The sequence below is a fragment of the Manis pentadactyla genome, chromosome 19 (assembly GCF_030020395.1).
Source record: "Manis pentadactyla isolate mManPen7 chromosome 19, mManPen7.hap1, whole genome shotgun sequence".
In the NCBI taxonomy this organism is placed as follows: Eukaryota; Metazoa; Chordata; class Mammalia; order Pholidota; family Manidae; genus Manis; species Manis pentadactyla.
The window spans coordinates 7,595,555-7,623,039 of record NC_080037.1 but is presented as its reverse complement, the minus strand read 5'-3'; the positions used below and the strand labels follow the sequence as shown (position 1 = coordinate 7,623,039).

The following is a 27,485-nucleotide window of genomic DNA, read 5'->3' as shown; positions in this document are numbered from 1 at the left end:
CCCATTCTGGCTTAAGGGAGGTGTGTGTCTTGGGGTAGGAGTAGGGTGAGGTGAAAGGGGACAATGGGAGGAAAATTCAGATTCCAGTTGGCCTGGACTACCCACAGGCCCCTGGGTTACGGAAGGGGGAGCGGGGAGTGGGCACTTCTGGGGCTCTCCAGTACGCCTGGGCAACGCTCCCCACCCAGGGTTCAAATGAGGAAGATAGCGAGGGCTGGGGCAGCGGGAGGCCAGGCCGTCAGACGTTGCTGATACGCACACTGAGGACACTGCCCTCCTTCCCAGCCTGCTCCCTCAATGCCTCCTCCAACTTGAGCTTCTCAGGGTCTCCGTAGCGGACGGTGCTGTCTCGGAGGCCACTAGGAGGGGCCACTTTCACAACTTGGTCAAAAAGGCTGAAGTCGGCTATGTATTTGCCGCTGGCCGACAGCGAGATGGCAGGTGTGAACTCGTAGCCCCAGAGGATCTCCTCCGGCAGGTAGGAGGTGCGCACCTGGCAGGTGGCACTGGTGGACTCCACTGTCCCACTGAGGATCAGCACCAGCTCGAAGTCACCCTCGCCGCTGCGCAGGGGGAGGTCTTTCAAGGGACTGGTCTCATCCACCACATGGTAGAAGGTAAGGGGTAGAATAAGGAAGGGGCTGTCCGAGGCCGTGTCAACTTGGAACGTCACGTTGACCTGGTTGAGCCGGATGTTCTCACCCTCCTTGGTCTGGTGGGTCTGCAGCAGTTTGCCTGTCACCTGGCAGCCAATGAGGAGGCTCTTACGCATATTGGCGACTCGGATCATAAGGCAGGGCTTCCCATTGTGGGCAGCTACAACCGCATGTTGGCTGAATCGGATGGTCTCAGCCCGCTTCTTGGGCCGGGCTATCTTCGCCAGAAAGGTTCCCGTGATGAAAATCTCCAGGATGGTGGTGAGCACCAGCTGGGCGATGAGGAGCACGATGGCCAGTGGGCACTCCTCACTGATGTAGCGGAAGCCGTAGCCAATGGTGGTCTGGGATTCGAGGGAGAAGAGGAAAGCCCCGGTGAGTGTGTGCACCTGCACCACACAGGGGGTGTGGTTGGCCGGGGGGCCCAGCTCCAGCAGGTCCCCGTGGGCCACAGCTACCAGGTACCACACCACACCAAAGAGGAACCAGGTGCCTGCAAAGGTCGCGGAGAAGAGCAGAAGCTTGTAGCGCCACTGCATGTCGATGAAGGTCGTCCACAGGTCCTTGAGGTACAGGAAGCGCTTGTCAGCAATGTGCTCCATCCTGACGTTGCTGCGACCATCTTTTGTCAGGACTCGCCGCCGTCGTATCCCTGGGCCCACCAGGGGCCGGCTTTCTGTCTGAGTGGTCTGACTGTAATACACCTTGGCCACTGACGTCATCTGGAGGGAGCAAGACAGTATAATGGAGGTTATTGGAGAAATCCGGCCAACTCCTGGCCACCACCCAACAGGAAGGAAGAAGCAACATTCATTTTGGTGCCACTGATTTGTTCTCTTATTAGCAAATTAATTTTTATTGAGCACTTGTTACATGCCAGGCACTGTACAGGATGCTGGTAGGTCAAAGATGAGAATGAGATCATCCTTGCTCTCCAAGACTTGCAGCCTAGTGAGAAAGATGCACGTTCAGTAAACGAGTAATTGCCATATAGTCTGATATTTGTAATTCTTAGGAGAAGCAGAGAAAAAAGAGAAATAACGTCGCAGTTCCTTGAAGATGGGGTGAGAGTAAGAGGACTCTACTGGTCCCCATTCTCCAGAAAACCAGTTCTGTTGAAAGAATATCTTTAATTCAGAAATAGGATCCCTCCTCTCCCTTGTGAATGCATCAGCAAGAAAGACTACCCTATTGAAGTCATTCCACGCCAACCCCCTCTTAACACACACATACCCTTAATTTGTCCATTCTCTCCCCTGGCCTCAAGTGGTGGTACTAAGATACTCATCTGGCTCAGAAAAGAGTAGAAATTGACCATTCTTCTACCTTTAAAGATGTTCTCTAAGCAATCAGCCCATCTCACTATGTATCATCACAGTCATCATTGTATCATCTGGGGAAATCCGATCGGTGTTAGGGTCTGCGGTGGTGTAAGGAAGAGCACAGACGGGACCTTGGCAGAAGCAGCAATGGTGGAGGAGCAACGTCAGGCTCCCTGGCGGCACCAGTACCTTTTCCCACAGACTGTGAGAAACACCAGGTTGCAGGTGGCAACGTTGTCCTGGCTGAATGGAGCAGGGGAGTCAGGTGTGTACGTGGGTGGCTGTGTCTGCACAAGCTCAAATTCAGGATTGCTCTTTGTCCTGATAGTAGAAAGTGGGACAAGGCTCTGAAACAGAAGACAGGTCACTTCATACAAGGTGCCTGGCACCCCTGCCCAAGGACTAACTTGTACTTTTCCAGCACAATCACTTAAGCCCTTGGACTCCAGATCTGACGGCCAGGCCTTCTGGGAGGGAGCAGGGCGGCCTCTGGGGAGTTTGGCGGTCCTTGGGGAATACAGAGGCTCACCACATTCTCCGTTCCAAGAAGCCTGAGCCACTCTATTTTGTCATTCTTCACACTGGCCCTCTACCTGTCTTTCCCGTGACCTTACCCTGGAAAACTAAATTATTTGGGTCCACTCATATAGCCACACAAGTAGGCACTTACTTGGAGATCACCAATGGATGAGAACCCCAGAATGTCCAGAGGCAACCAGGAGCCCATTTTACCAGCCCCACCCCTTGGAAATTTTGTCCAGGTGAGACTGCTCAGCTGCACCTGGACGCCATCCACTTCCAAATTTCCTTCTCTACTTGGGAGTGAAAGGGAAGCTCTCCAATTCTGAAGTTTGAAGAATTCTTATTTAGAGCCCAAGTAAAGCCACATTCAGTACTCAGCAGTAGTAGTAATATTAAAAAACCGCCACAATGTCTGCATTTATATACCATCTGCAGGTTTACACATTAGCATGCCTTCCCGTTTGATCCTCAAACTCTTGAAAAGATGTGAAACCTCTATAAGAGATTTGGAGGAACTATTAGAGAACAGAGAAAGTATTGGAAAGTTGTGGATAAGTGAACATAATTCTAATTTTCAAAAAGGAAAAGGTACATCGCACAAGCTACAAACAGATAAGATACTGATCCTAGGCAGAATTCTAGAATGGAACACTAAGACTGAGTACTTGGCCAGGGTGGGGGAAACGCAGTTACTGAAAGGACCAAGCATGAGGTTACTAAGAACAAGTCACATTAGACCAACCAAATTTCCTTCTATGACAAGGTTACTAAATTGGTAATTCAGAGAAATCCAGTAAAGTATATCTAAGCAAGATTTTTGACAAGAGCTCTCGTGTCCTTCAGGATAAGACAGAGAACAATGAATGCTACTCTGATTCAGTGACTTATAAACAAAAAATCAGTAGTACTGGTGAGTGGATCATGATAGCCTAGAATCAGTTTTCTAGTGATGTACCAAAGAGCTTTGTGTTTGCCTTGTACTAGACCAATCTTCACACCAGTTGTATTCCAAACTAAAGAACACACGGTCATCAGTCACGTGGATGACACAAAGCTGGGGCAGATCACAAATGCGAAGTCAAGGGCAGAATTAGGGTCCAAAAGGAGCCAGATGAATGGGTCAAATTTAACTAAGGATAAATGTTGGATTATGTATTTGGGTCCAGAAATTACCTGAACAAGTTCTGGATTGGGAAGATGTGATCTGGTAAGCAGAACCATGAAAACAAATTTAAGCATTTTAGCATAAAATAATCCAGTATAAATTATCTATGTGTTTTGGTTGCCAAAAAAGCAATGCAATCTTAAACTACATTAGTTGAATTAAAAGTAGCCAGACTAAGGAAGTATTCTGTTCTGCTCTGTTCACCCCACACCTGCAGTATCAAGTCTCAAGGAATAATCAGGATATGAGAGGATTCAGAACCACCAGATCATGCAAGAAATGCCTGAAGGAAATGGAGAGAACAGACAGTGTGAGAGATGATGGCTATACACAAATATCCGGTTTGAAGGGCTCTCACGTGACTTGTTCTTTGAGCTCCCAGAGGAACAACCAGGACCAGTGAGTTAGAACCACAGGGAAAAGATTCCAATTGGTATGACAGTCGTTAGTAACCAGGACACCCAAATGTGGAGAGAGCTTCTCAAAAGGTAGAGAGTGCCCTGTCCTGGAGGTGTTCAGAGGCAGGTTGGATGAGCACTTGGAAGAGATTCAATAAAGGAAATTAAACCTTGGGTGGGAACTTAAAGATTGTCTTCAAGCTTCTACCGGCACTCTCAAGATGCCTGCCTCCTCCTATCTCCACCCCTGCGCTTTCAGGGATCCTTCATAGAAGCCTTAGCTTTGTGCTGAGGAAAGATTCTGCATATCTGGGGGGTGGGGGTGGAAACTCTTGGGCCAAGGAAAGCATTGCTTATCATTCCCAAAATAATAGCCTATGATTCTATGTGACTTTACAGTTTATAAAATACATAATCTGACCCTCAGACCATGAAGTAAGCAGGAAAGGCATCATTAGGAACTAAGACTCAAACTTGCCCCAAGTTGATTAGTGGTGAAGAGGAGCCCAGGCGGAGAACCCAGGTCTGCTGGCTCCCGGCCCAGAACTTCTTAACGGTAGCAACTGCTTCTGTGAACCCCAGGTTCATTATGGATCTTATGCTCTCGAGAGGTGCCATTGTGGTGCCCTGTATAGAGGATCACAGCTGAGACAGGGAAGACAGAGCCTGGGGCTTCTAGAGCCCGGGGTTAAGGCTAGAGACTCATGGGCCCTGGAGATTCTGGCTACTGGCTAGAACTCTATTGTGATCACCGCCTCCAGCTGTATGCCTACTGGTGCCAACCTTTGTATCTGCCTCCTCCAGCTGTTATCTGCTGCCCCCACAGCCAGGCAGCTTTGTTCTCTCTGGTGGTGAGAGTGCGAAGTGGATAAACAATCAGCTTGGCACCACCCCCAAGCCAGCCAGGCCCCTGGGAAGGGAGCCGGGCAAAGCTCCGGAAATGGCCTGGGTCGGCCCCACCTGGAGCACAGGTGCTCCTTCCCCTAGAGGGCGCTGTTTCCCGAACAGTCCCAGCCGATACCCGGGATACTGTCTGAAGAATTCTGAAGGTAAGACCAGCCCCCAGTGGTGAAAAGAGATGAGAGATAATCAACTTTTTCCTCTAAGAACTGAAATAATGATTCTTTCCCTAAAAAGAAGGCCAGCACGTTCCCTCACCAAACACCACTCCCACCTATTGTTCACGCCTGTAGACTGACCTAGAATTTCCTCTATTCATCTGAGAGTTCATGAGTCACTTACTCTCCAGAATGAATGGATTTACTAGGGCTTTTCTCGAGTACAGAACCCATTCTGGATTAAGGACCCTGCTCTCATGACACTAGTGACCAAAGATGGTCCATGGCTCCCCATGGCTTTTAGGATAAACTGCAAGCCTCTGAGCACGGCATTCAAGGCCCTTCATGATTTGGTCTCTGCCTAGTTCTTGGTTTTAGTCTTGCTCTTCTACACACACCTGGACCCCAGCTCTGTAAGGAGCTTCACGGCTTCAGCCTTTCTACCTTTGGACCTGCTTTGGAATGGCTCCCCACCCACCTTATCTCTCAGAACTGGACCCCAGGGTTAGCTGCCCCCTTTGAAGCCTTCCCTGGCCATCAAAGAAATAGAGCATCTTCTCTATCCCTGTGCCCCACTCCAGCACGGTCTTGTGCACACTCCTATTTTAAAACATCATAGTGCTTTGTGATGGTTTGTTTACCGTTGTTTGCCACCTGTGAGTTCTTCAGGTAAGGCCATGGAATGTGACTTTCCCCTTTTTCCCTGGTATCCAGCACCGTTTAAGACTCAGTAAAGGAATGACTGAGAGCCTCTTGGGACAGGCGGAGGTCCGGTGAGGGCTGCACCTTGGGCTGGCTCACAGGAGACCGAGGCCTTTAGGCGGAGCCAAGGCAGAGGGGGGGCAGGGGAGCTCCAAGTTTACCCAGGCTGCACTAATGCTGCAGATGTTTACAAATCCTTTTTTTCAAAAGGTGGGAGAAGGCCAGCCCCAGGGCTTCAGTCCCACCCTCCTCTGGGTGGGCTGTTCCCTTTGCAGGAGGGGGGAGGGGGAGGGCGAGCCTTGTAAATAGGTATGGGCAGTGGAGCCCACTGCCAAGTTAGGGTGACTAGAAAGGATGCTTCACTCTCTCCCAGGGGCAGAGGTGGAGCAGGCGGGGAAGGGCTCTGCACCTTCTGAAACCTGCCAGGTTGAAGGGGCAGGGAAGCCACGGAGCAAACACTTCACCTGTTTTCTCTGCAGCAAGAACAACCCGACTGAAGGCTCTGGAGTGCTGATAGTAATCGCATTCCCTTCCAAGTCTCCTGTCCCAGCACTCTGGTTCCTAAACAGCTAATGGCGCGCCCTCCTCTGAGTCGCCACACGTAAAGTCTTGGAATCCTTTCAAACCCTCCTCCCTCCCCATATCAACATTCATCTGACGCCGTATGCAGGGGGTTTTCTACTTGTGCCTCTTCCCCTTCATTTCCCTGCCCAACTTCAGGTCCTTTTGCATCTTGGCTGAATCACCGCCTCAGCCTCCTCCTCATCTCCTGTCTCCATCCTTTCTCTCCTCAAGTCCTTCCTACACTGCCTCTGGCTTAATCTTCCTCAATCACATCTCCCATCACAAATCAATGAGCACTTATCCAGGACTTCGCAAAGCACGTCTGCATGTTACCCTCATGGTGTTCCTGTGACGTACTGAGATTATCATCCTTAGTTTATGAGTGACGAAACAGGCTCAAAGAGATGATGTGACTTGGTAAATCAAGGAACTGGACTCCCAGGTGGGTCCTCTGTCTCCCAAACCCTTCCACTCTTCATTATGCTGCAACTGTCTCGGGTCCTTCCTCAGCTCAAAAATTTTAATGTCTCCACGTTATCTATCAAAGAGGCCAAACTCAGTCTGGCATATGTGGCCTCCCCGACCGGCTTCTGAACCACCTTTCCAGCCTGATTTCCTACCTCTTCTCTCCTACGGCCAGCCTCAGGCAAACCACCTGTTCCCTGCCCTGTTGTGCACACTCATGCTCTCCTGCTTTGCCATGATCATTCAAGATCGTCACTCCCCTTAGCCCCACTCCCTTCTCCTGGTCGCTACAGATCCAAGACATCTTTCAGAGCCCAGTTCAAATGACCCCTCTTCCATGAAGCCTTTGATCCCCACAGCCTTAAGTAATACCTCCCTTTTCTGGGTGTATATATCCCTCTATACCTTTAATGGCACATCTATATGGCATATGATTATGTCTTCTACCACAAATAAGCTTACTGAAATAAGGATTCAGGCATGATATGTTTTGATTACCCTGACATAAGATTAACACGATGTATGATACATTATAGGTGCTCCAGAAGGAGCTTGTGAGCGAATGGATGAGCAGAAGGGGGCTCCCAACCCACTCCGGCCATCGGGACCAATCAAAGAGAATCGGGCACAGACTCCATCCCCCAGCAGGGCTCGGGAGGGGTGGAAAGTCTTGTTCTGGGTGGACGGCCCTTTGCTCCGGCCTACGGTCTCTCACTTTGAGGCCTTCTCATTCTCCCTTCTTGTTTGTATCTTCTCTTGATTTTTTAAATGATCTTTCATCTTTTTCCTTGTACACATGGAAATCCTAAGTAACTAATTATCAACACTAACAGGTATGCAGCCACCCAAAGTTCTCATCTGTAATGATGTTGTCCACCACCCAGGCATGTATTCATGTATTTTCATGTATTCATAAAACAACCTGTTTCTTTCTTTAGCATCTACTGCATGCCAGATTCTAAACAAGAAACTGGAGTTACGGAGATGAATTAGATGTAGAGTCTGGCCTTGAGAATCTTACAGCTTCATAATAACGGCAACCATAAAACCGACAGGAAGTGGTAAGTGCCACAGAAGAGGGAAGGGTGACATTTGGAGCCACCCTATAAGAATGCCATTATCCCCATTTAGACCAGGAAACATATTCAGTAAGTTGCAACCAGGAGTTGAATTTTTTCCTCCATGCCTGACCATCTCACTCTAGGAAAACTACCAAGAAAGGTGGCATTGGGCCTGGATGTGAAGTTTAGATTCGGATCCTTGGAGACTGGGGTTGGAGGAGTCAATAAAAGGCCCTTCCAGGGGAGGGAGCAGTATGAGCCCTGGGAAAAATAAGGGCCAGCCAGGTGGGTAGGAGCCAATCGCTTTGGTGCAGTGTTGGGAACACATGAAAGGCCTTAATGGGACAAATTGGGACAGCAATGGACTCTGACCCCTCAACACCCTTCACCTCGTCATGCATTTAAAGGTTGCTAGGACGGGGCAGTTGCAGGAGGGTGGGGAGCCCTGCGGCTCCTCCGGGGGTGAGGGCAGAGCCTTGATCCCTCCCCACGGCACCACAGCCTGCCACACAGCCCCTCACAGTGCCACCAGGTTTTTTCTTTGCTGACCTGGGTCCCTCCTCTTCCTAGGGCTTGGAGGGGGAGGAAGGGGGGCTATCACTTACCAAATGCCTACTTTAGACCAGCACTTCACATTTCATCTTTGCAAGAGCCTGTAAGCCAGTTTCCAGCCTCATAATCACTGAAGAAACAGGTTCAGAGAGCCTGGGCAACACAACTTCACAGCAGAGCTGAGGTTAGCACCTAGTTTGGGCTGGATGCTAAGGTCCTTTCCACTCCAGCTTCAGGCTGATGCTGTAGGGAACGCACCTTCACTGAGCAAATTCAGCGCTTAACAACCAGAAGCTGACACCGAGAGCATGCTAGGTTAGCAGGAGCCTGGTGTGAATGATTCGCCAGCAGGGCCACCCGGGGTGCATCTGATGGTTGACAGCGATGCTCTTTTTGGCGATTGCATTACCCTGTTCCTTCTCCCAGGTTTGCATGGCATGCCTTTATTCTCCCCTTTGCCCCTCCCGGACTCTGCTCCCAGGCCTCTTCGCACCTCCTCTGTCGTGTGCTGCCCCACTCGCCCCTCCCGTATTTCATGCCGGCTCTCACTAGTGTATCCCCACTCCATCCTCCTTTTCACCTTTCTCTTTGTCTTTTCATTCCCTACACATCTGTCTGATTGTCCCTCCTTCTGCTCATAGTGTCTCTATCCTGGAGATCTGATTTGTGAAGACGGTGATACAGAGGACTCTATGCTGTCCACCTGACCACAACCTTGACCTTCAAGTTCTGTCTTGCACTTCATCCTGCTGTTCTCCATCTATACCTGAAGCCTGGGTGTCCACAATAACAGGGGCATTCTAAGCCCGATAGTCCCCTGTTCTCCCAACTTCTTCCCTCCAGATCAGAACCTCTTGATTTAAGGGTTTGGAAATGGGATCAGAAAGGGAGGCAGTTTCCAGGCAGATAAGAGGAGTTCCCAGTGGGCTATTAACTAATCCAATTATTTTAGGTCTGGAACTTCCTGAACCAATCACTGTGGGGTAGAGATTAAGGAATAGGTGAGTGGAAGTAGGGAGTCGTAGCCCCAGCTCACTCCGTCCCAGCAACCGTGATGTTCAGGTGCGACGTGTCGGAAGAGCCCTGTACACAGAGGGGTTTAGAGCACGGTCGGCCTCAGAACCCGGAGCTAGGTGGGTCTTAAGGCCCACATGCATCTTAGGCAGCTGAGCTAGGTACATGGCAAGGCAGACTTCCAGAGACGGAGGGAGAGAATCAGGCACGGGATACTTTAAGACCTTGAGGGGAACGAAGAGGCAGCATTACCTGGTAGAAAGTGGGCTGGACTGGGAAGCAAGAGAAATGAGGCCAGTCTCAACTCTGCCACTGACCGGCAGTGACCCTGGGGAAGTGTCTGAATCTCAGACCATTCCTTTAAATGTAGAAATATGGGTGTTGTATTAGTTCCACACTTCCCAAACTAGTGTGCCAGGAGGTACTCAAAGCCACAGTATTACATGTAAAATATTTTCCTGAGTGATCAGTTTTACCCAAAGATATTGAAGGAACATCTTATTTTAATATTAAACAATGTATCAGGGAGTAGAATGAAAAACTGACATAATTTAAAAGACAGATTTCAAGGCTGTCCGATGTGTGGCAGCCTACACCTCATGCCTCTGTCTTCTAGGGTGTAGTTCCCTCTCCTGTGCCCTTCAGAACACGTAGCGGGTCAGTCTAGGAGGCGCTGGGTTTGAGGACTGTCAAGGTCGCCTCCAGCTTTAACACTCCAAGTCGGGCCAGAGCCCCTCCACTGGTGGAGACGGGAAGCGGCTGCTCAGCCTCCTTTTCCCAACCCTATTCTCTCTGCTTTGGATACCAACTCCAGCTTGAATAGCCACCTTGGAGGCCTCCAGAAGAGGACCAGCTGCACTAGCCTGAAAAGAAGCATTTCTGGGTTTCCAAGGGTCCTCAATGAGACCAAGGGGAAGAGAAGAGAAAAGGGCTGTGTGGGCGAAGGGCCTGTGAGAAAAGCCCAGGATTGCATAAGCCCTCGAGGTCAGGAGAAGAATGGCATTGGGTTAGGGGCTCTTTTCAAGCTTGATGTGTTTATTCATTAATCTCCCTCCGGTCCCGCCCCAAAGAAAATAAACAGAAATGGAGCCAGATGCACACAAATCTGGAGGTGGGGAAGAGGAGGGCCGTGTGTGTCCGGGTCTGGCCTTTCCAGCTGAGTCACTGTCGCCTCTGTCTCCAACCCCTGGGTCTCCTTCCCTGACGCTCCCGTCCTCTAGCCTCGGCCTGACACCAAGGCCCCGGACCAGGGAAGAATAGGCTTTTCTTCCCTTGTGTCAACGTTTGGAAAGTTCTCATAGTTGGATCTAAAGAAAGGATAAAAGACTTCAAAGCATTTCCTGGGAGCCTGTGACCTCCGTCTGGCCCTTCTGACCCCCTGTGTGCTTTCTGGTCAAGAGAGGGAGGAGCACAGACATGGGGCCACATCAGATGCTCTGCTCTGTGCGGACACCACCCCTGCCTGTTAGCCTGGGCTGACCGGGACTGCTGCCCCTTCCTCCGCCCCAGTCCCCAGTCAGTGCTTCTGTCCCCTGCAAGGCGGAGGCAGTGCTCCGCAGAGACCTGCCCAGAGGGTGGTATCTCAGGGACACCCCTCCCCACCCCATCCACAGCTGGGAGGGAGGACCACTTCTGGATGTGGACAGCTAATGGGTGCCGCAGCTTTGGTGCACCTGCCCCACCCCTCCACTCCACCCCAGCACACTGCCGGCCAGTGTCTGCTCCTGCCCATCTTCTGGGGCAGTAGGGCCGCACTTCCTGGTCCTGTGTGAGGAGCTTGGCACTGTGCAGAGTTCAGCTAAGGACAAGGGATGCACCGCCGCCTCCTCAGCTCCAGCCCCGGCAATCCTGAAAGCCTCATGACCTGGCCCCATCCGGGTCCTCCCGGGTCCTCACCTCTGAAGAACATCTGCCTAGAGAGGTTAACCCATCCCTCTTCCCCACAGCTGAAGAGCTAGGAAAAACAGGACTGGTGCTAAGATACAGCAAAGGGCCCTGGGAACACTGGGGAGATCTCAGAGGGTGTGGGCTGGGGAGGTGGAAACAGGGCGATGGCCTCTGGTTCGTGTGTCCGCCTGCCCTGAGCCCCCAGTCCGTCATCAGCTGGCCTAGGCTCCTGAGATTCTCCGCAGGAGGAATCTATACCCAACTGAGCCCCGAAGGTATTGGTTGAGGGGATCATCCTAGTACAGAGGTTAGAAGTATTCTTCCAGACAAAGCCCCCTAGGGAGCGGTCGCCCCCCCACCCCTGCTCACAGCAGAGGGGGCTGGAAAGACTATGAGTGGGCGGAGAGAGCAGGGGAAATGAGGGGCACCCCTATAAACCTCAAGCCCCTCCAGGTTTGTGCCCCTTGGCCCTGTGCTGAAGGTCGCCTCCCCACCACCAGGGGGCAGGGCACCCCAGCCCCACAGGCGCCCTACCCTCTGCAGCCACCCCTCTCTCCCAGATTCCCAGCCCACTCCTTCCACTGTTAGGTTAAACTGTGTGAAATTGCCAGTTTAAAAATATGGGTCCCACGTCAGCAGTATCGAATGGTTCCATCTACCAATACTTAATTAACAGTGACAATCAGACTATCAGCCACCTTGGACTAGGAGTCTCTGCAAGTCTACACGCTAGAAACGATTCCACTCAGCCACCCTGCGTGGCAGTCAGAGCAGCAGGACGGCCCCTCCAAGGTCACAGCTGTGCTTCCAGTCCTTCAGTCCAAGGGCGTGTTCTCAGTCCCCGACCCCTGCGGTCTCTGCAGCACAGCCTACTAGCCAGCAGCGCCTTCCTGACACTCTCCTGTGGCTCTGACCTGACGTGGTGGGGACCCACTGACTTTGGCTAGCTAAGGGGCCCTGCCACTTCAGGGTGTCATGATTTGGAGCAAATCACTTAAGTTCCCGAGTTTCCATTTCCTTTACCTGCAGAAAGGGCCAGGTGCCACCTGCCTCACCATGGCACAGAGGTCAGAGCCCCCAGAGGGCTGTGAAGCCCCAGCCCCATGGAGCCTTGTCGCCACCCCGACATGGGCGCCCTGTCCCTGCCTGCCGGTGGGCTTCCAGGCCGCCCGTCTGCCCCTGAAGTGTTGGCATTCATCCCTAACCACCTGGCTCTCCCTTCCTCGGCTGTTCCAGCCCCTGCGAAGGATTCCCCCTCACCTCTGCCCTGCATGTCAGGGCACTCGCAGGCCCTCACACGGACAGTCCAGCCTTAGGGTGCTCAGACTCATGTCCTCTCTTCAGGGCTTGACTTGTTCACCAGAGTGCCATCCGGGCAGTGCCCAGGCCAGAATCTGGGAGTCACCCTTGGGTCCCCTCTCGCCCTGTATGCCGCCAGCCTCTGGGTCCTTTGAGCTCTGCCTTCACAGGCTCCTCTCCGCCTCCCTGGAGGCCTCCCTCGCTTAGACAATGCAGGTTCTCCCAGTCTCCCCAGTCCTGCCTCCCCTTCCTGTCCTCCTCTTCCCCTCTGCTGCCCTCCGTGCCCTTCTGCAACACAACTCTACCCCACCGACCCACTTTACATCCCATTTTTTCCCCCACTTTTGCAGTGACACCCAGACTTCCTGACACAGCATCAAAGCCCTTCGCCATCTGATTCACCCTAATTGTCACAGGTGACTCCACGCAGTTTGGGGTCCTTTCCCCCATGTCCCCTGCCTTCTCGCCAATTAGAACTACTGCTTTCTCCTCAGATGGGGCCTGCACTCCACTTGCACGCCCCGACCCCGTAAGTCTGCCCTTCCTCGGCCTAGAATGCCCTCTGGAAGTACTTCCTCTCCTCTGTCCCTGGGACTTGCTGCCTCACCATCAGCACAGCAGTTTACTCTCTTTTTTGAGAGATTGTGAGCCCCTTGTAGGCAGAGACCGTATCTTAGCTACCTTTTTTAAGCCAGTGCCCCTGAATTTAACCTAACTGTTTAGTACAAAGGACTTAAAGTTGAAATCCCCAGTCTGCTGCTGGACTGGGGGTGTCAACCGTAGCTCGCATCGGTCATGCACGCTGCCGCCCGCCCTCACCAGATATCACCCAGTCATCACAGCACTTTCTGTCTCACTGAGCCTCGAGTCTTTCTCTATGTGGAGATGTAGGGAGCCAATCTCAGTCGGATGGATGTAGCCTAACAAATGAACCCGGGTGGTTATCCTGGCCTGTCTGGGTCACAGCCAAAGGCCTCTCTCTTTTCTTCTTTCCCACCGTTTGCCATCCTGGTCTGTGTCATTTACTAGCTATGGGAACTTCAGTCAACCTCTTAATCTCTTTAGGGCTCAGTTTCCTCACCTAAGGAGGCAATAAAACCTTCCATTGTGTGGCCAGGATTACATGAGACAAAGTCTGTGAAGTCTGTAAGGCCCTATGCAAATATAAGATATTATTATTATCCTGCTTTGCAGATGAAGGAAAGTATCTACTGAACTAGAGAAACTCGGGCTCTGAGAGAGCAAGTCACCTGCTGAAACACATTTAATGGTCAAGCCAGACCTCTGTCTCCAGGTCACAGCAGGTCCTCTTCCACGGACCTTCCCTCCTGTCGCCTCTCCACACCCCAGAGGGCGTGACGCTGCTCAGGCTAATCCCCTGCCTTACTTCTCCTTCCTAGAGGGCAGCAGACAAGGGGGTGGGTGGGATTTTCTATAGCCCCAGGACTGGAAGAGGCTTCCAAACCCTCTTCTTCTTCCCCCTGCATGCCATTCCCAAGATAAAGCTCCCTGCAAAATCCTCTCCACCTGCTAAGAAGAGGGGAAGTGTGCAGTGTGGGTGCTGAATAGAGCCAGTTCCTCACTTACTGCTCTCCGGCCCCTTGCCCTCCTGCCTGACCCCAGCCTTGGTGTCCCAGGCAGCTAGAAGGCTTCTCAAAGCCCAGCAGAGCTGGCCCTGGGAGAGAAGGTTTTTGGGGTGGAGGCCAGCGAGCCAGTGAGCTGCCACCAGATCTGCCACCTGCGTCTGATGAACGAGAAAGGGGCCAGAATGATGGAAACTGCCCCTTAGCATCCTGAGGCCAGCAGGTTCCCCTCGGAGAGAGGAGAGGGAGGCCGACTAGACCCCAGCTGGGTCTGTACACTACAGTTGTACTGGCTTGGTGAGCAGGGCCTGAAGGGGCCAAGAGGCAGTGGAGGGGCTGGGGGGGCAGAACCTGAGTGCCTCGAGAGCAGCTCCCGCAAGGCCATTTCATCCAAGGAGGACCAGGCCCGCCTTGCCAAGCGAGAATCTTCTGAATTGATTCACAGCCTGTTTTTTTGTTCAGCTTTGTGTCCTCCTCAGTGCCTGGAATAGAGCTGTTGCTAAATATTTCTTGACTTAAAAGAGCCCATAGGATTGATATTCCACATCCATATCAGTTTCCTCCCTCAGGCCCCCTTTTCTGTGTGTGACACGGGAAGGCCTTCCTCCAAGCCCCCCATTGAAGTTTCAACTTATGAGCAGCTGGGAGCGCTGACGTGGCCCCCCATGAGCCTGCACTCCGGGAGAACACTCCCCCCACTCTCACTCCGACCGCCTCCGCCCACCCCCATCAGGGCCCTCTAGACTCTTGCATGACGTGTGCTTCCACCTGGGAGCACAGAGCTCAGCAGGAGAGCCTCCAAGCCAGAGACCCAGAGCCAAAGGGGAGAGGTGAACGAGGGGAGAGGCAGAGAACTTCTGACCTGGGCCAAAAACTGGTCCGGAGTTGGACCACTCTGGACTTGAGCTTCAACCTAGACAGACCAGGTCCTCCTGGGGAGCCCAGAGCTCCTCTGCACCCATGTGACCAGGGACAAGCGCACTGACCTTGGGACAATGGAAGAAAGAGTAGTAGGAAAAGAGGATGGAGGGGAAGCAAAGGGACCCCCACTCCAAACCCCTTAGAATGACAGGCGTAGAAGCACCTGGCCTCTACTGACCTCCCAGCCACAGTGCACTCCACCCTCTTCCTCCCATCACGTACATACTCCACCCTCTGCTCATGCCAAGCTGTTCTCAGCTCTTGGACAGGACAGGCTTTCTCTTATCAGCAGTTCTCAGCAAATCGTGAAGCCTCCACCATGCAAGTGTCTTCCCCACCCCACTATGCTTGGTAGATGCTGCCCCTCCTTCTGGCCTTAGCTGAGATGCCACCTCCTCTGGGAAGCCTTTCCAGACACCCACACCCCCAGCATGTTGCAGCCCCTCTTCTGTGTTCCCAGAGGGACGCTGCCACCTCAGCCTTATGATGAGCCAGGCCTCCACACACACCGCTTCCTAGTCCCCCCGGGAGGCAGTCGTGTCATCGACCTCATGGTGATGGTGTGGAAGCCAGACCCAGGAAGGTCAGCTGACCTCCAGGTGGACCTCCAGTAAGGGGTGACTACAAATTGAACCCAGGTCTGCTTAAAGTGAAGTCCGTGCTTTGCACGTTGCCACTGTACCGTCAGGATTTCCTTGCTGGGAGGTCCTTAAGGTCATCCAGTTCAACCACTCATTTCACTGAAGAGGAAGCCAAGGAAGGCCTAGAAAAGCTGCGTACCTCCCCCACGACCAGACAGCTGGCTGGCAGTGCATGTGATTTCCTGTTAGAATCAGGGCAACGCCCCCGGCCCTCTCCCAACCCACCTCTTCCTACAAGATCCTACCTCGACCCTTGTCCTGAAGGGCCAGGTGTGGAGCCAGCCTTGAAACATTACCTACTGAGCTCTTCCCCTGTCCAACCACAGCCTCGGCGCAGGACGTGCCCATCCCATCCTTGGGTCTCAGGCATCTCCTCACTCCCCCAAGCAGCAGGCCTGAAATACGCCAATAAGAAGTGCTAGAAGAAACAGCAGACAGAGGGGCCACTGGCAGGGGACAGATTCAGTGATGCTGTCAGCTGGGGGCTGAAAAGGGCCAAAGGAATTCTTTGAGGGAGCTGGAAACCCGACAGTCCACAGGGGCTCTGAGAACTACGTCCCAGGCCACCCAACCTGTGTTCAGTTGGAGACCAAAAGTGGTCTCTCCTTCTCAGCAGGAAGAGTGAGTCCCCACCTCCTTCTATCCTTCCCCTTTTGCCTCATAATACTTTATGCCCAGGAAATGGTTCCCGTTACATTAAAATTTGCCTGCTCCTGCTGCCTAAGCACCTTGCCCTCCTGTTTACCCTTGGTGAAGATGAGGCCCATGGGTACCCTGTACTTTTAATCCACATTCACGGGGCCGAGCTGCCTTCCCAGACAGGTGTCCTCTCGACTCCCTTTCTCTCTCAGGGCTCCTGGCTCCATGTCTGGAGAGTAACTCTGACCCTCAAGCAGGGACACCTAAGGGGGCCTACCATCCCCCTGGAAGGACTCTGTCTACCCCTCCCCAACATTCCAGGAACTCCTCAACATTACCTGTTTGGGGAGAAGGACGGGGCAGGTGGCACAAAGACACTGACTAGATGCGGAACTACATCCAGAGGGGACGGCTGGCTCTCACAGTGACTAACTGCCTGGGTGCCGAGGGGTTGAAGGTGTACTTTGGACTCCTTCCCCAGCAGGGGACACCTGAGGGGACATATGGAGGCAGAAGAACCACACAGCGTACACGGTGGGAAGAAGTGTGTTCCCGAATGAAGGCAGACGGAGGAGGCCACTTAAGCAGATTCCAGCAGCCAGAGGCAGAGCATCCAGGCGAGGAGAGGGGTAAGGGGCATCCTGCAAGGGTCTGTGCACGTCTGATGTTAGAGAAACATCCAGAGATCGGTGCTCATTAATACTTGCAGACGTGCAAATCACCATCAGCTTAGCTCTCCATCTAGTGGAGTTTCTGCAGCTAGAAAAGGCGCCAACCCATGTCCCAGCACACCACTGTACAGGTAGCCCTCAAATCCTTGGGGTCCCCCGGGGCCCTCCATCTCTTCCCCTTTTAGAATACCTGCTCCAGGCTTGCAGAAGATGCCCCAGGCCAGAATAGTAGGAAAGGTGTACAGACAGATCCTTACACAGACAGAGGCTCTTAGCAGGGAAGGTCGGAGCCAAGGAGCATGAAGGATTTATAATCAGCAGAGCTCTCAAACTCCACACCCTCACTAAGACGGCCAGAGTAGTTCTGTCTCCAGCCGTGGAGTCAGTAGCAGGAGTGGGGCTGGTGGGAGGGCAGGAAATGAAAGGAGGTAGGCTCGCCCCGCCTAGAGGCAGAAGGGACAAGGTGACCTTTTGAGGATTTTTCTACACCCAGAATCCTATTTAAGGTCCCTGTACCTGTTCTCGCTACCTCTCCACCCCAGCAACGTCCCACTCCTCCCCAAGGAAGGTGGGTAAAAGATAGTTCTGTTAAAACTGCACATGGGGTGGGTTATCTGAGTGAAGCCAAGAGACAGAAAGTAAACCCTCTCTCCCACCCCCCACCACACCCCCACAGGAAAACAGAAGATCCTTCCACTCTAGTCCCGGCCTTGCTGCCTGAACTTGACATGTCACGGCGGCTGGCTCCCTGTAAAGCAGGGAAGTGATAACTGCCCCATCTACTTCAGAGGCCAGGAGGGGCTGGGGTACCCCGTGCGTGCGCGGGGCAAAGGCAGGGCAGGGAAGGAGTTTGGTGGTTCACTCAGAGCTCCCTCCGGGGTGCTTGGCCAGCCCTGGGCAGGGGGTCCCGTGGTCGGGTGGGGCGGGGGAGCCGTGCCCAGAGTTCAGCGGAGGCTGTGTCCGTGGTTAACGTATAAGCTGGGGCCGTGGGGGCAGCGGGACATTCCCCGCCCCAGGGCCACATTCTTGAGGTCACAACAAGTGCGAACTTGTTACAACCTGTGTCGGAGCAGCAGGGGGCAGCGAGGGCATGGGGGCGGGGGTGGGGTGCTGAGGCGCCCGGGGCTGACGGCGGGGGAGCGGAGGGGCAGGGGGTGGGTGGGCTGAGGGTGCGTGCAGAGGCCCGTGCCGGTGGCTGGTGGCTGGACGTGCAGCTGTGTGTGCTCGCGGCTGCGTGGTCGGCACTCACCGGCTGGGGCGTGCGGCGGGAGCCGTGTGTGGGGCCGCATAGATGAGTGGGTGCCTGTGTGTCTCTGCATATATGAGCCCCGCGGTGCGGGGGCTCAGGCTGGGCACGTGGAACCGAGGACTGGGAAGGTGGGGGGTGCCCCTTCCCCACCGCTGCCTTCCAGGACTTGCATTCCAGCTCCATCCACAGATAGCCCACCCGGGAGCTTGGCCGCTCCCCACCAGCGCCCATCTCCCCGGCGGGCCCAGGCCGTGGGGGGTCGCCTGCTGCCAGTCCCCCCCGGCCCTGGGCCCCCACCCCCGTGCTCTCTGGGCCCTCCGGACACTGGGGCGGGTGGGGGGGTGGGAGGCTCTGAAAGCAGGTGACTGTTTGGGGGACCTCGGGGACAGAGCCCCCATTGTGCCTGCCCCGGAGCCGCCTCAATGGAGCTCTCTGGCACAAAGGGGCTTTGACAATGGGCAGGACATTAGTATGCAGAGCCAGCCCCTCAGCGGTCTCCCTGTCCCACAGCCCCTGGAGGGAGCTGGGGCGCCGTGGCCCTGCCCTGGACGCAGGGGCTGGGGCAGAGCTGAGACTGCAGAGATCTCAGCCCACGGGGGCTCCCCTGGGCAGACAGGGGAGGGACACTAGACTCAGGCCCCCAAACCGGCCAAGGGCCAGAAAGGACTTTCTGAGCAGAGAAAGGCTTCCAGAAGATGCCCCAGGACAGAATAGTAGGAAAGGTATACAGACAGATCCTTACACAGACAGAGGCTCTTAGCAGGGAAGGTCAGAGCCAAGGATGCAGGGGGCTGCCAAGGGCCAGCGTCGCAGGCCGGGCTCTGGAAAGAAACAGGTGGCAGTCTGAGCCCACCCACTTTATGCCTCAGTTTTCCCATCTATTCAAGGGAATTGTGTGGGCATGAGAGTTAAAGTACAGGAACAGCCAGCCAGGGCTCAGACCCCAGCGCCCACATCTCCAAGCTGTCGGTGCGAGGCTGCCGGTGGGGCCTAAACCTCTGCCGTACAGGAAGGGTGTGTGCTCAGGGTCTGGGGCGTTGGGCTTCTGATGAAGGTGGTCCCAGCAGCCCCACTCTGGGGACTTTAGCCAAAGATCTGCAGTAGCTCTTGCAGGTGCATCTGTCTCCCGTTGCTGTGTGGAGAGGCTTCTTTCCTCCTGCCCAGGGGACCCCCAGCTCACCCCACTAACAGCCTCAGCACCCCCAGCTGCCTTTCCCAAGGCTCTGGGCGCTGCCCTGTGGGGAGCCAGCGGGAGAGGGAGGGCCACTTGGAGGGGTGGGGGAGCTAAGAGGAGGCGAGGGTCTCAGAAGTCTCCGCAGACAGTGAGGGGCAGGAGGAGGAGCCGCATGAGAAGCAGTGTTGCCCAGTCACAGAATACCTCCACCCTGGGCCAGTGAGCCCCAGGAGAGAGGGTGGGGCCCCTTCACAGAACTGCCCCCCAAAAGGTAGGATAGGAAATGCTTCTGAGTTCGGGCCAGTCCTCTCCTGGTTTTCTTTCTCTTTTCAGTTTCTGTTGATGTCAGGAAGTCCTCCCTGTTAACTGCCCTCAAGGCTTTGTGCTCTACTGCTTGGGCCCTGATGGCATAATACTAGAAAAGGGCCTAGCCTAGTGCTGAATAATGTGAGCTCTTCTTAAATTCCAGAGCCTTCTCCTCATTCACTGCACAGGGGCCCTGGATAGCTCTCCAGAGGTTGCTGGAGGAAAGGTAAGGTCTGCTTCCTTCTCCCTCTCAGAACCTTGTTTTTTCCCCCCCACTGAAAATGCCTGGTGGGGACTGCGTAGGACCAGGAGTTAGAACTCCTGAGTTCAGGGCACGACAGCCTGTCAACTTTCCCGGGACCTTGCACAAGTCACCCTCCCTCTGTGGGCTGAGAAGCTCCCAACTGTCAGGTGGGAAGAATCACCTCCTAAGCAACCTGCCCATGGGCAGTGAATCACGGGAAGGCTCTAGTATTTAAGAAGAGCTCACATTATTCAGCACTTGGCTAAGCCCTTTTCTGGTATTATGTCATTTATTTCTCAACAACACTGAAATGTAGGCACTTTTTTAAAGTCCCATTTTACAGATGAAAAAATAGAAGCACAAAGATGTGAATGACTTGCCCAGGGTCACACAGCTAGTGAGCAGTAGAACTGAGATGCAAACTCAAGTAGGTTGTCTGTCTCCAGCCCCACGTGCTTATCCACTGTCCCAGGTGGCCTCCCTCGTGAGACATCCAAAAGCCCATGGGCAGCTGAGGATCAGCTGGGATATTCAGACTGACCCAGGGTTGTCTGGAACAGTTTTCCAAGGCTCCCCTAAACTAGTAATTCTCAAAGTGTAGTTCAGGGACCCTGGGGGTTGCGGAGACCCTTTCAAAGGCTCTATGAGGTCAAACTTGTCTTCATAATGATGCTATAATGCAAATAATGCCATAATGGCGTGATAATGCCATTTGGTGTTATTTGCTTTTTTTCACTTTCATTCTCTCATGAGTGTTCAGTGGAGTTTTCCAGAAGGTACGTGACATATGATATTGCAACATACTGAATGCAGAAGCAGGTATGAGAAATCATCTTTTTTCTATGAAGCTAGACATTAAAATGATTTGTGAAAATGTGACACAATGCCACTCTTACTAAACTTTTTAAATATAACCATTTTTCATTACAAATATATCATTTATATGTTGACGTACAATGAGTTTGTTATCTTTAAGTGAACTAATAAATATTTTACATCTTCTTAGTTCTCATTTCTAACATATCGATATAACCCACATGAACAAAAGCTGGTTGGCATCTTCAATAATTTTTAAGAGCATAAAGAGGTCCTGAAATCAAAAAGTTTGAGAACCACTGCCCTAGACCCAGACATATTCACTCTCTCCTCTTGGCAGCTGTGTGTGTTTTTTTTTATCAGAAGGCCAGCCAAGGAGGCTTAGATGTGCAGAGGAAGTGGGTGCTTGGGTGTCTTGTTGGGACTAAAATCGGGGTGCAACTGAGGGGACAGTCCCAGGAAGAATGTAACACTCAGAGGTCAGGCCTACACCCCACTTGGGAGGTGTCCCCACATGTCCCCAAACTTGAAAGTCCCTGCCCAGGGATATGGTGAAGAAGATGGGGCCGTCCCAGACTAGGCTCTGACCTTTGCCTCTTTTCCACTCTGGCCGCCTGCTGACAAGCTCAGCCTCAGGCTGGAACAGACCTCCCGGGCAAGGAGAGAAAGGTGCTGGAGATGCCCACATGGATTATTGTGTTTGGGCCGACAGTGCCTAAAGGATTGGAACTTGGGCGTTCTACGGTCGCTGCTTAGAATTTTAGGGTGAAGCATCTCCACAGAATGGGGCAGTTGGTAAGAGAAGAGTCTCTCTTGAAGTTCCCTGGAGAGTTAGATAGTAGGGTCTTTCCTACACCTGTTTCAGAACACTCCTAAGCCTCTAAAGTCAGGGTCCTCCCCCAGAATTAGCAGTCAGAAAGGTTTCCTCCCGAGAGCCAAGCTGCCCAGTAGGCCCTCTGGGCCCTAGCTGCTGGGGAGTCGAGGGAGGGGAGGGATGCCTTTCTTCAGGGGTCTGCAATCTGACGGGCATGGATCTGACTGTAGGAAGCCCCAGTGCAATGAAGGAGACAGGATGTCCCCTCCAGCATTATCACTGCACCCTGGGCACTGCCATAAACTCAAGCAATGAGGGACAAGTAGGATGCTGAGGAGAAAGGGGGTGCAAGATGACAGAGCAGATACGGAAATGGGTATGGCGGCTGGCAGGACAGGTAAGCTTTGGAATGGTCGAGGGGAGCAGAGTGAAAGAAGGATCTGGCTCAGCGATTGTGTCAGATACGTGTCCCCAGAACAAGGTCTGAAAAGGGCAACCCCAAAAGATGGGGGTGCTAGAGGAGATGCGGGAAAGGCTTCTATAGAGTATCTTGAAGACTTCGATTGGGGCTGTTCATCTGAAAGCCCACGGGGATGGCTGGGTAGGAAAGCGGCAAGATAGGACTGTCTTCCCAAAGGTGATTCTGGTGATAATTTCATGGTGAAGCAAAGGGAGGGAATCAAGGAAAGAGAACAGCTGGAGTCAGGGAGGTCATGAAGGAGGCTGCTGTGGGTATCCAGGCTGATGGGTTAGACAGGACGGGCAGGGACAGGGATGGGCAGGGTCATGGGGAGACAGGGGTAAGATGTCGGGGTAGAGAGAAGCTGGTGTCTTTGGCTGAAAGAGAGAAGTAGCTCAGCATGGGAAGAGGCTGTTTCAGGGAAGGTCAACAGCTCAGTTGACTCTGAGCCTGCAAGGAAGACAGGGCATCTGCTTGGTGAAAACTCACAGAAAGAAGGGGTTCTGGGTGTGGGGACCAGACCCGGTGACAGCCCACCTGCTGGAATGCAGGCAGGAACTTCGCCTTAACTACTCGACAGTTTCCAAACTTTCCAAGCTGCAGAAGGGGGGGGTCATATAGACATGTGGGACAGGACCTCAAAAAGACATAGTGAAGGGCCGGGGGCAAGGATTGGGGGCCAGGAAGTAGGACAAATAGGAATCAGAGACATGGGAAACCTTGAGAGAGAGCAAGTGCACTTTCTACATGCTCAGCCCCACTCTAAGCCCTCTACAAATATTGACTCTCTTCTAATCCCCAACCATTACTAGCCTCACTGTAAGGCGGAGGAGATGTGTACAGATGCTAAGTGGTGGGACCAGGATTTAAGCCCAGGAAGCCTGACTCTCAGGCTGCGTCTGAACCTCTTTGCCTACTGCCTCTCCGGCGATGCCAGAACGGGAGAAGCCTGGGACGGCACTGCAGGGTCGTGCCAGCCACCCAGGAGAGGCCCCTGGACAGCTGTCACAATAATTCCACACTTATCTGAGCATCACAGGGTGCCTCGGAAGCCCTTGTGATGGGCTTTGCGTTTGGTTTTTGCTTTCTGGCCCAGAAGGTGGGCCCACTTTCTTTCCCAATCTCCATGTCAGATTTTCTTTGTATGGGATGTGCTTCCTGAAATCTAACCTAAGCCCTTCAGGCTGCAGCCTCAACTTCTTCCCAGGTCTTCTCCACTGGAGGAAAAGCAGAATGGCACAGACACCCCTTCCGTGTGGCACCTTTTTAGAGGTCACAAGTGCTAATAAAGCATCCTCCCAAGCCCCTGCTGCTCCAGCCTCTTGCCCCAGCACAACGGTTCAGTTCATACTTCTCTCCCACACCAGAGCCGCCCCTCCCTTCTCCCCACCACCTCAAATCCCGCCCGAGCTGGCAGACACCCACGGCAGAGTTTTCCCACAATCCCTTTCTCTTTGCCCTTTCAAGGTTCTATTGGGGGAGGGGGTAAAGAGGAGCCCCCAGATGCACTTCTCCATGAAGATTGGCAGCAACGTGTATATTCAACTTGGATGAAGGAAGAAGAGCATTGAACTCAGCCTGTGCAAGAGAGGAAGCCGATGTGGTAAACTCAAAGAGCTCTGATTCTGGGGAGCCGTCCCCACCCACCACCCCTCACTTGGAACTTGGATTTCAAATATGCCTTCTCCCTAATCTTTCTGCAACTTCGTCTCAACAGTGTGCCTCGGAGTCTCCTCTCTGCCCTTTCCAGGGCCTCACTGCTCTCCTGGACAGCTTGGCCTCAGCCTGGACGGTAGTTCTGACCAGTCAGCCATGAGAAGAATCTAGGCCGGGGAGAGGAAGGAGGGGAGGTTTTTCCTTCCGACCTAAATAATCCTTAACAGGAGAGTCGAGGGGCTCCATCGCCCATGTCAGGTGGCTCGGCCTATCATCTGCCTTCTGTGCAGAAACCAAGTATTTTGCTCAGAGGTGCAGGAAGCCTTTCCTCCTTTGAGGAAGTGTTCTCTGCACGACTCACCCCCAGAGCCCTTTACTCCTTATTCCACCAGGACCAGGGTGACTGCAGAGGACTTCAGCTGAGCCCACCGGATCCAAGTGTCCCAGCCTCTCTGTCCCTAGGGAGGATGTGGGAAGAAGGCCCCGGGATCTTCCACCAGGCCCTTCCTTCTAGCCCAAGCCAAGCAAGCTGGAGCTGTGAATGAGCTCCCGCAGAGGGGCAGGCAGGAGGCACAGGGAGGAGGCAGAAGATGCCAGTGGACAGCCAGCCAATCCTCCCATGCAAGCTTAAGTTTCTGCACACTGGATGTGGGGAAGACATTGGGATGGTAGGTTTTGTTCCTCAGGGTAGGGGGCTCCAGCAGAATTCTGCATGGGGAAGGAAGGGGACCATAACCCTGCCCAGCCTCCTGCCCCCCACCCTCCCCAGCTCGGTGGAGTCATTGCCATTTGATATCCACTGAGACAAGTTGGCTGCCCAGCTCTGGGTGGGGGGTGGGGGGATGGCTCAGAAAACAGCAGCTCCTTTCAGGACCCAGGTTGGCAAGGGCTTTGGGAGGCTGGACTGGCCCAGATCACCCCCAACACCCCCTCTCTCCCTCCCTTGCCACCACCACCAAAGGACCAGGGGGCGGGGAAAAAGGAGTTGGCACCGCCTGGGCCATGCCTATTGCCTCCGCAGACCATCCCTGGCGTGAAGCCTTCCTTCCCCCTCCTCCCTCATTTCCTCCTCCCTGAAGTGCCAGCCAGGAGCCGGGACACCTGGTTCCTCCCACACTGGGTCCCCTAGACCCAGCCGAGACCTTGAGGACTTAACAAGCCATCAGCACAAGGTGGTGCCCGTCCTTATGCCAGGGGTGTGTTCAGAAACCTTCAGAGATTTAGGAGGGGGTCTTGGGCTGAAACAAAATGGAACTCACTGGTGGCTCCTGGCCCCCCGTCAGGCTGGATTCTTGAGACCCACTCCAGTCCCGCCTCGGCACCCCTAAACAAACGGCTCTCCTCACCATCATCTTCCTCCCACCTATAACTCCCTAAAGCAATCCCAGTGGGGAAAATATTTCAAACACTACAGCCAAGGCAGACTGGCCCAAAATCTTTAGCCGGGATTTGTATTGATAAGCACCATGTCAGGCCTAAGCCCTGGCCTCCTTCGGGTCCAAATCTGTACTCACCTCTTCCCCACCTCCAGTTCCTGACCTGCCTCACTCTGCTTAGGGTGCCTCCTTAATAGGGGTGAAATCTCAAGTTACCAGAGGCCCTACTCCCACTTTTTCCCTGTTTGGTCTTTCTATCCATCCTAGGGTTCAGTCCTCCTCCCCCATCTCAGGAAGTCGCGCCCCGTGTCTCTCTCCTGCTGACACAGGTGTCCTTAGCTCCTCGTGGGGAGGAGGGCGGGAAGGGGAAGGGGCAGCCCCATCTGGAGGTCGAGTGTGGTGGACCCCGTTCTGCCCTTCTTACTCTAGCAGGGGTGTCCCTGATCTTTCCTCCTGGGGGTCTCAGTGGGAAGGGGGGTGATTAAAGGGAGAGGCAGCTTGAAGTCGGAGGCAAGTTGGAATGGAGGGGAGATACCAGGTGGGCAGGGGTCCCAGGCACACCAGGCTGCTGCCCCTCCCTAATCCAAGCTGGGTGTGTTTTTCTCCCCATGTGTGAACTAGTGACCAGTGGGGGCCACTAGGCGAGCGTCACTGTCTGGGGAGGGGGAAAGGGCTTGGGTGTGGGAGTAACCTGACGATACTGGGGAGAGGGGGCGCTGTGCGGCGTGCCTGTGGGGGATGCATGATCAGTCGCGGGTGGTGGGCACTGGGCACTGTCTTCCGTGGAGGCAGTCAGATGCAGGTGGCCCATCTGCCCAGTGGGAAGAGGCATCCGGAAAGCCACTTCCTTAGCCTAAAGGGCCGAGGTGGCCAAGCTGGGTACAGTTCCCTCTTTGGGGAGCCTTCCCAGGAAGGCCTGTTTGGGGCCAACCGGGGTGTGAGGCTGGGGAGCAGGACCTACCGCTGGGGCCAGCCAGGGTGGGGACGGAGGGGCCGGGGGCCCAGCTTTCTCTGGAGAGTGGGGTGGACAAGACCACTCCTCCATCAGGGCCAGGGTCTTACCTTGGGTCCTGGGTGGAGTGGCCCCTCGGATGGGCAGCGGGACAGACCGACGGACGGACGGGGCGGGCAGGAGCGAGGAGCGGAGCTGTGCGACGGGCACGGCCGGGACTCTTAAACCCGGAGCTGGGATCAGATAAGGGCTGGTCCGGGGGCCGGGGCCGGGGTCGGGCCGGCCGGGGGCAGAGCTGGGCCGGGCAGAGCCGCCCCCTCCCTCCGCAACGCGGGAGCCAAACTTTGTGTGAATGGAGGGGCCGGGAGGGGGGCCGGGCCGCGGGGGCGGGGGGCTCCGGACAGGCCAATGGGAACGTGGAGCGCCAGGCCCGAGCTGCAGGGATTGGAGGGACCTAGGCAGGGGGCGGGGCGCAGGGGGGAGGAAGCCGAGTCCCAGACAGAAGGAGGCGCAGGGCAGAGAGCAACGCCCAAAGACGGAGACGCCGACAGACTCGGGGAGAAAGGTAGATGGAGAGACGATAGGCGAGGCGATAGCGCTGAGCTGGCACCATGACAGGGGACGAGAGGAGGAAGAAAGAGGCGGCGGCCGTGTCTGAGATGGGGACCGAGAGCGGAGCCGGCGGGGGCGGGCCTAGGCGGAGTTAATGGGGTGGAAATGAATTCAGGACCGGCCTCGTGGCTCTGCCCGCTGCTCCCGGGGGGCGGCCTGGCGCTGGGCTCCGGAGCCACGGGATCACACCATTCAGCACCGTTTCCAGGTTGTCCGCTGTCCGCTGAGTATTGGGTGAGGTCCTGGATGCGGAAGGCGCAGAACATCATCCCAGCCTGCAGCGGCCGGGCCTGGAAAGGCAGAGGGCAGAACACGCAGCCCAAGGGCCCGAGACGCTGAAAGCTGCAGAAAGGGAAAGATCGCTCTGCTTAGGGGCTCCTGGCAGATGTGGGAGGACAGAGGGGACATCTGATAAGGGCCCGACAGAATGCAGAGGGCTCATGTACTGGGAGATGGTGGGGCGGGCATTGAAGGCAGGGGGAACTGCATTCACAAAGCCCTAGGGAAACAGGAAAATACAAGTCAGCTTGGGAAACAGCAGCAAGGCTGGTGGTTCTCCACCTTTTCATCACCAAGGACCTTTTCATTCATTGATGCCATGTGTTGAGGTTATTATCCATGATCTCCCACCTTTGACACTTATTAAAGAAGAAAATAATTATCTTCCAATTTTTGCTCATCACCTATTTACTAATCAGTGTTACCA

The 27,485-nt window shown here is 54.2% G+C and overlaps 1 protein-coding gene across 2 annotated transcripts; it reads right to left on the bottom strand.

The window, feature by feature from the left end:
- Nucleotides 1-214: 214 nt before the first annotated feature.
- On the bottom strand, nucleotides 215-26,521 carry KCNJ10 (potassium inwardly rectifying channel subfamily J member 10). 2 transcript variants are annotated; one of them, XM_057495049.1, is made up of 3 exons: nucleotides 26,278-26,521; nucleotides 4,526-4,690; nucleotides 215-1,368 (listed from the first exon to the last, which is right to left on the bottom strand). In XM_057495049.1, coding segments are annotated over exons 2-3 (1,131 nt in total). In that variant the 5' UTR covers nucleotides 4,527-4,690; nucleotides 26,278-26,521; the 3' UTR covers nucleotides 215-238. The 2 variants fall into 2 exon arrangements, with proteins under 2 accessions (XP_057351032.1, XP_036778605.1); XM_036922710.2 differs by lacking the exon at nucleotides 4,526-4,690 and having other exon boundaries at nucleotides 215-1,378.
- Between the last annotated feature and the right edge of the window lie 964 nt (nucleotides 26,522-27,485).

Coding starts and splice junctions, on each gene's coding strand:
- KCNJ10 (XM_036922710.2), bottom strand. CDS start 1,378: ATGACGTCAGTGGCCAAGGTGTATTACAGTCAGACCACTCAGACAGAA.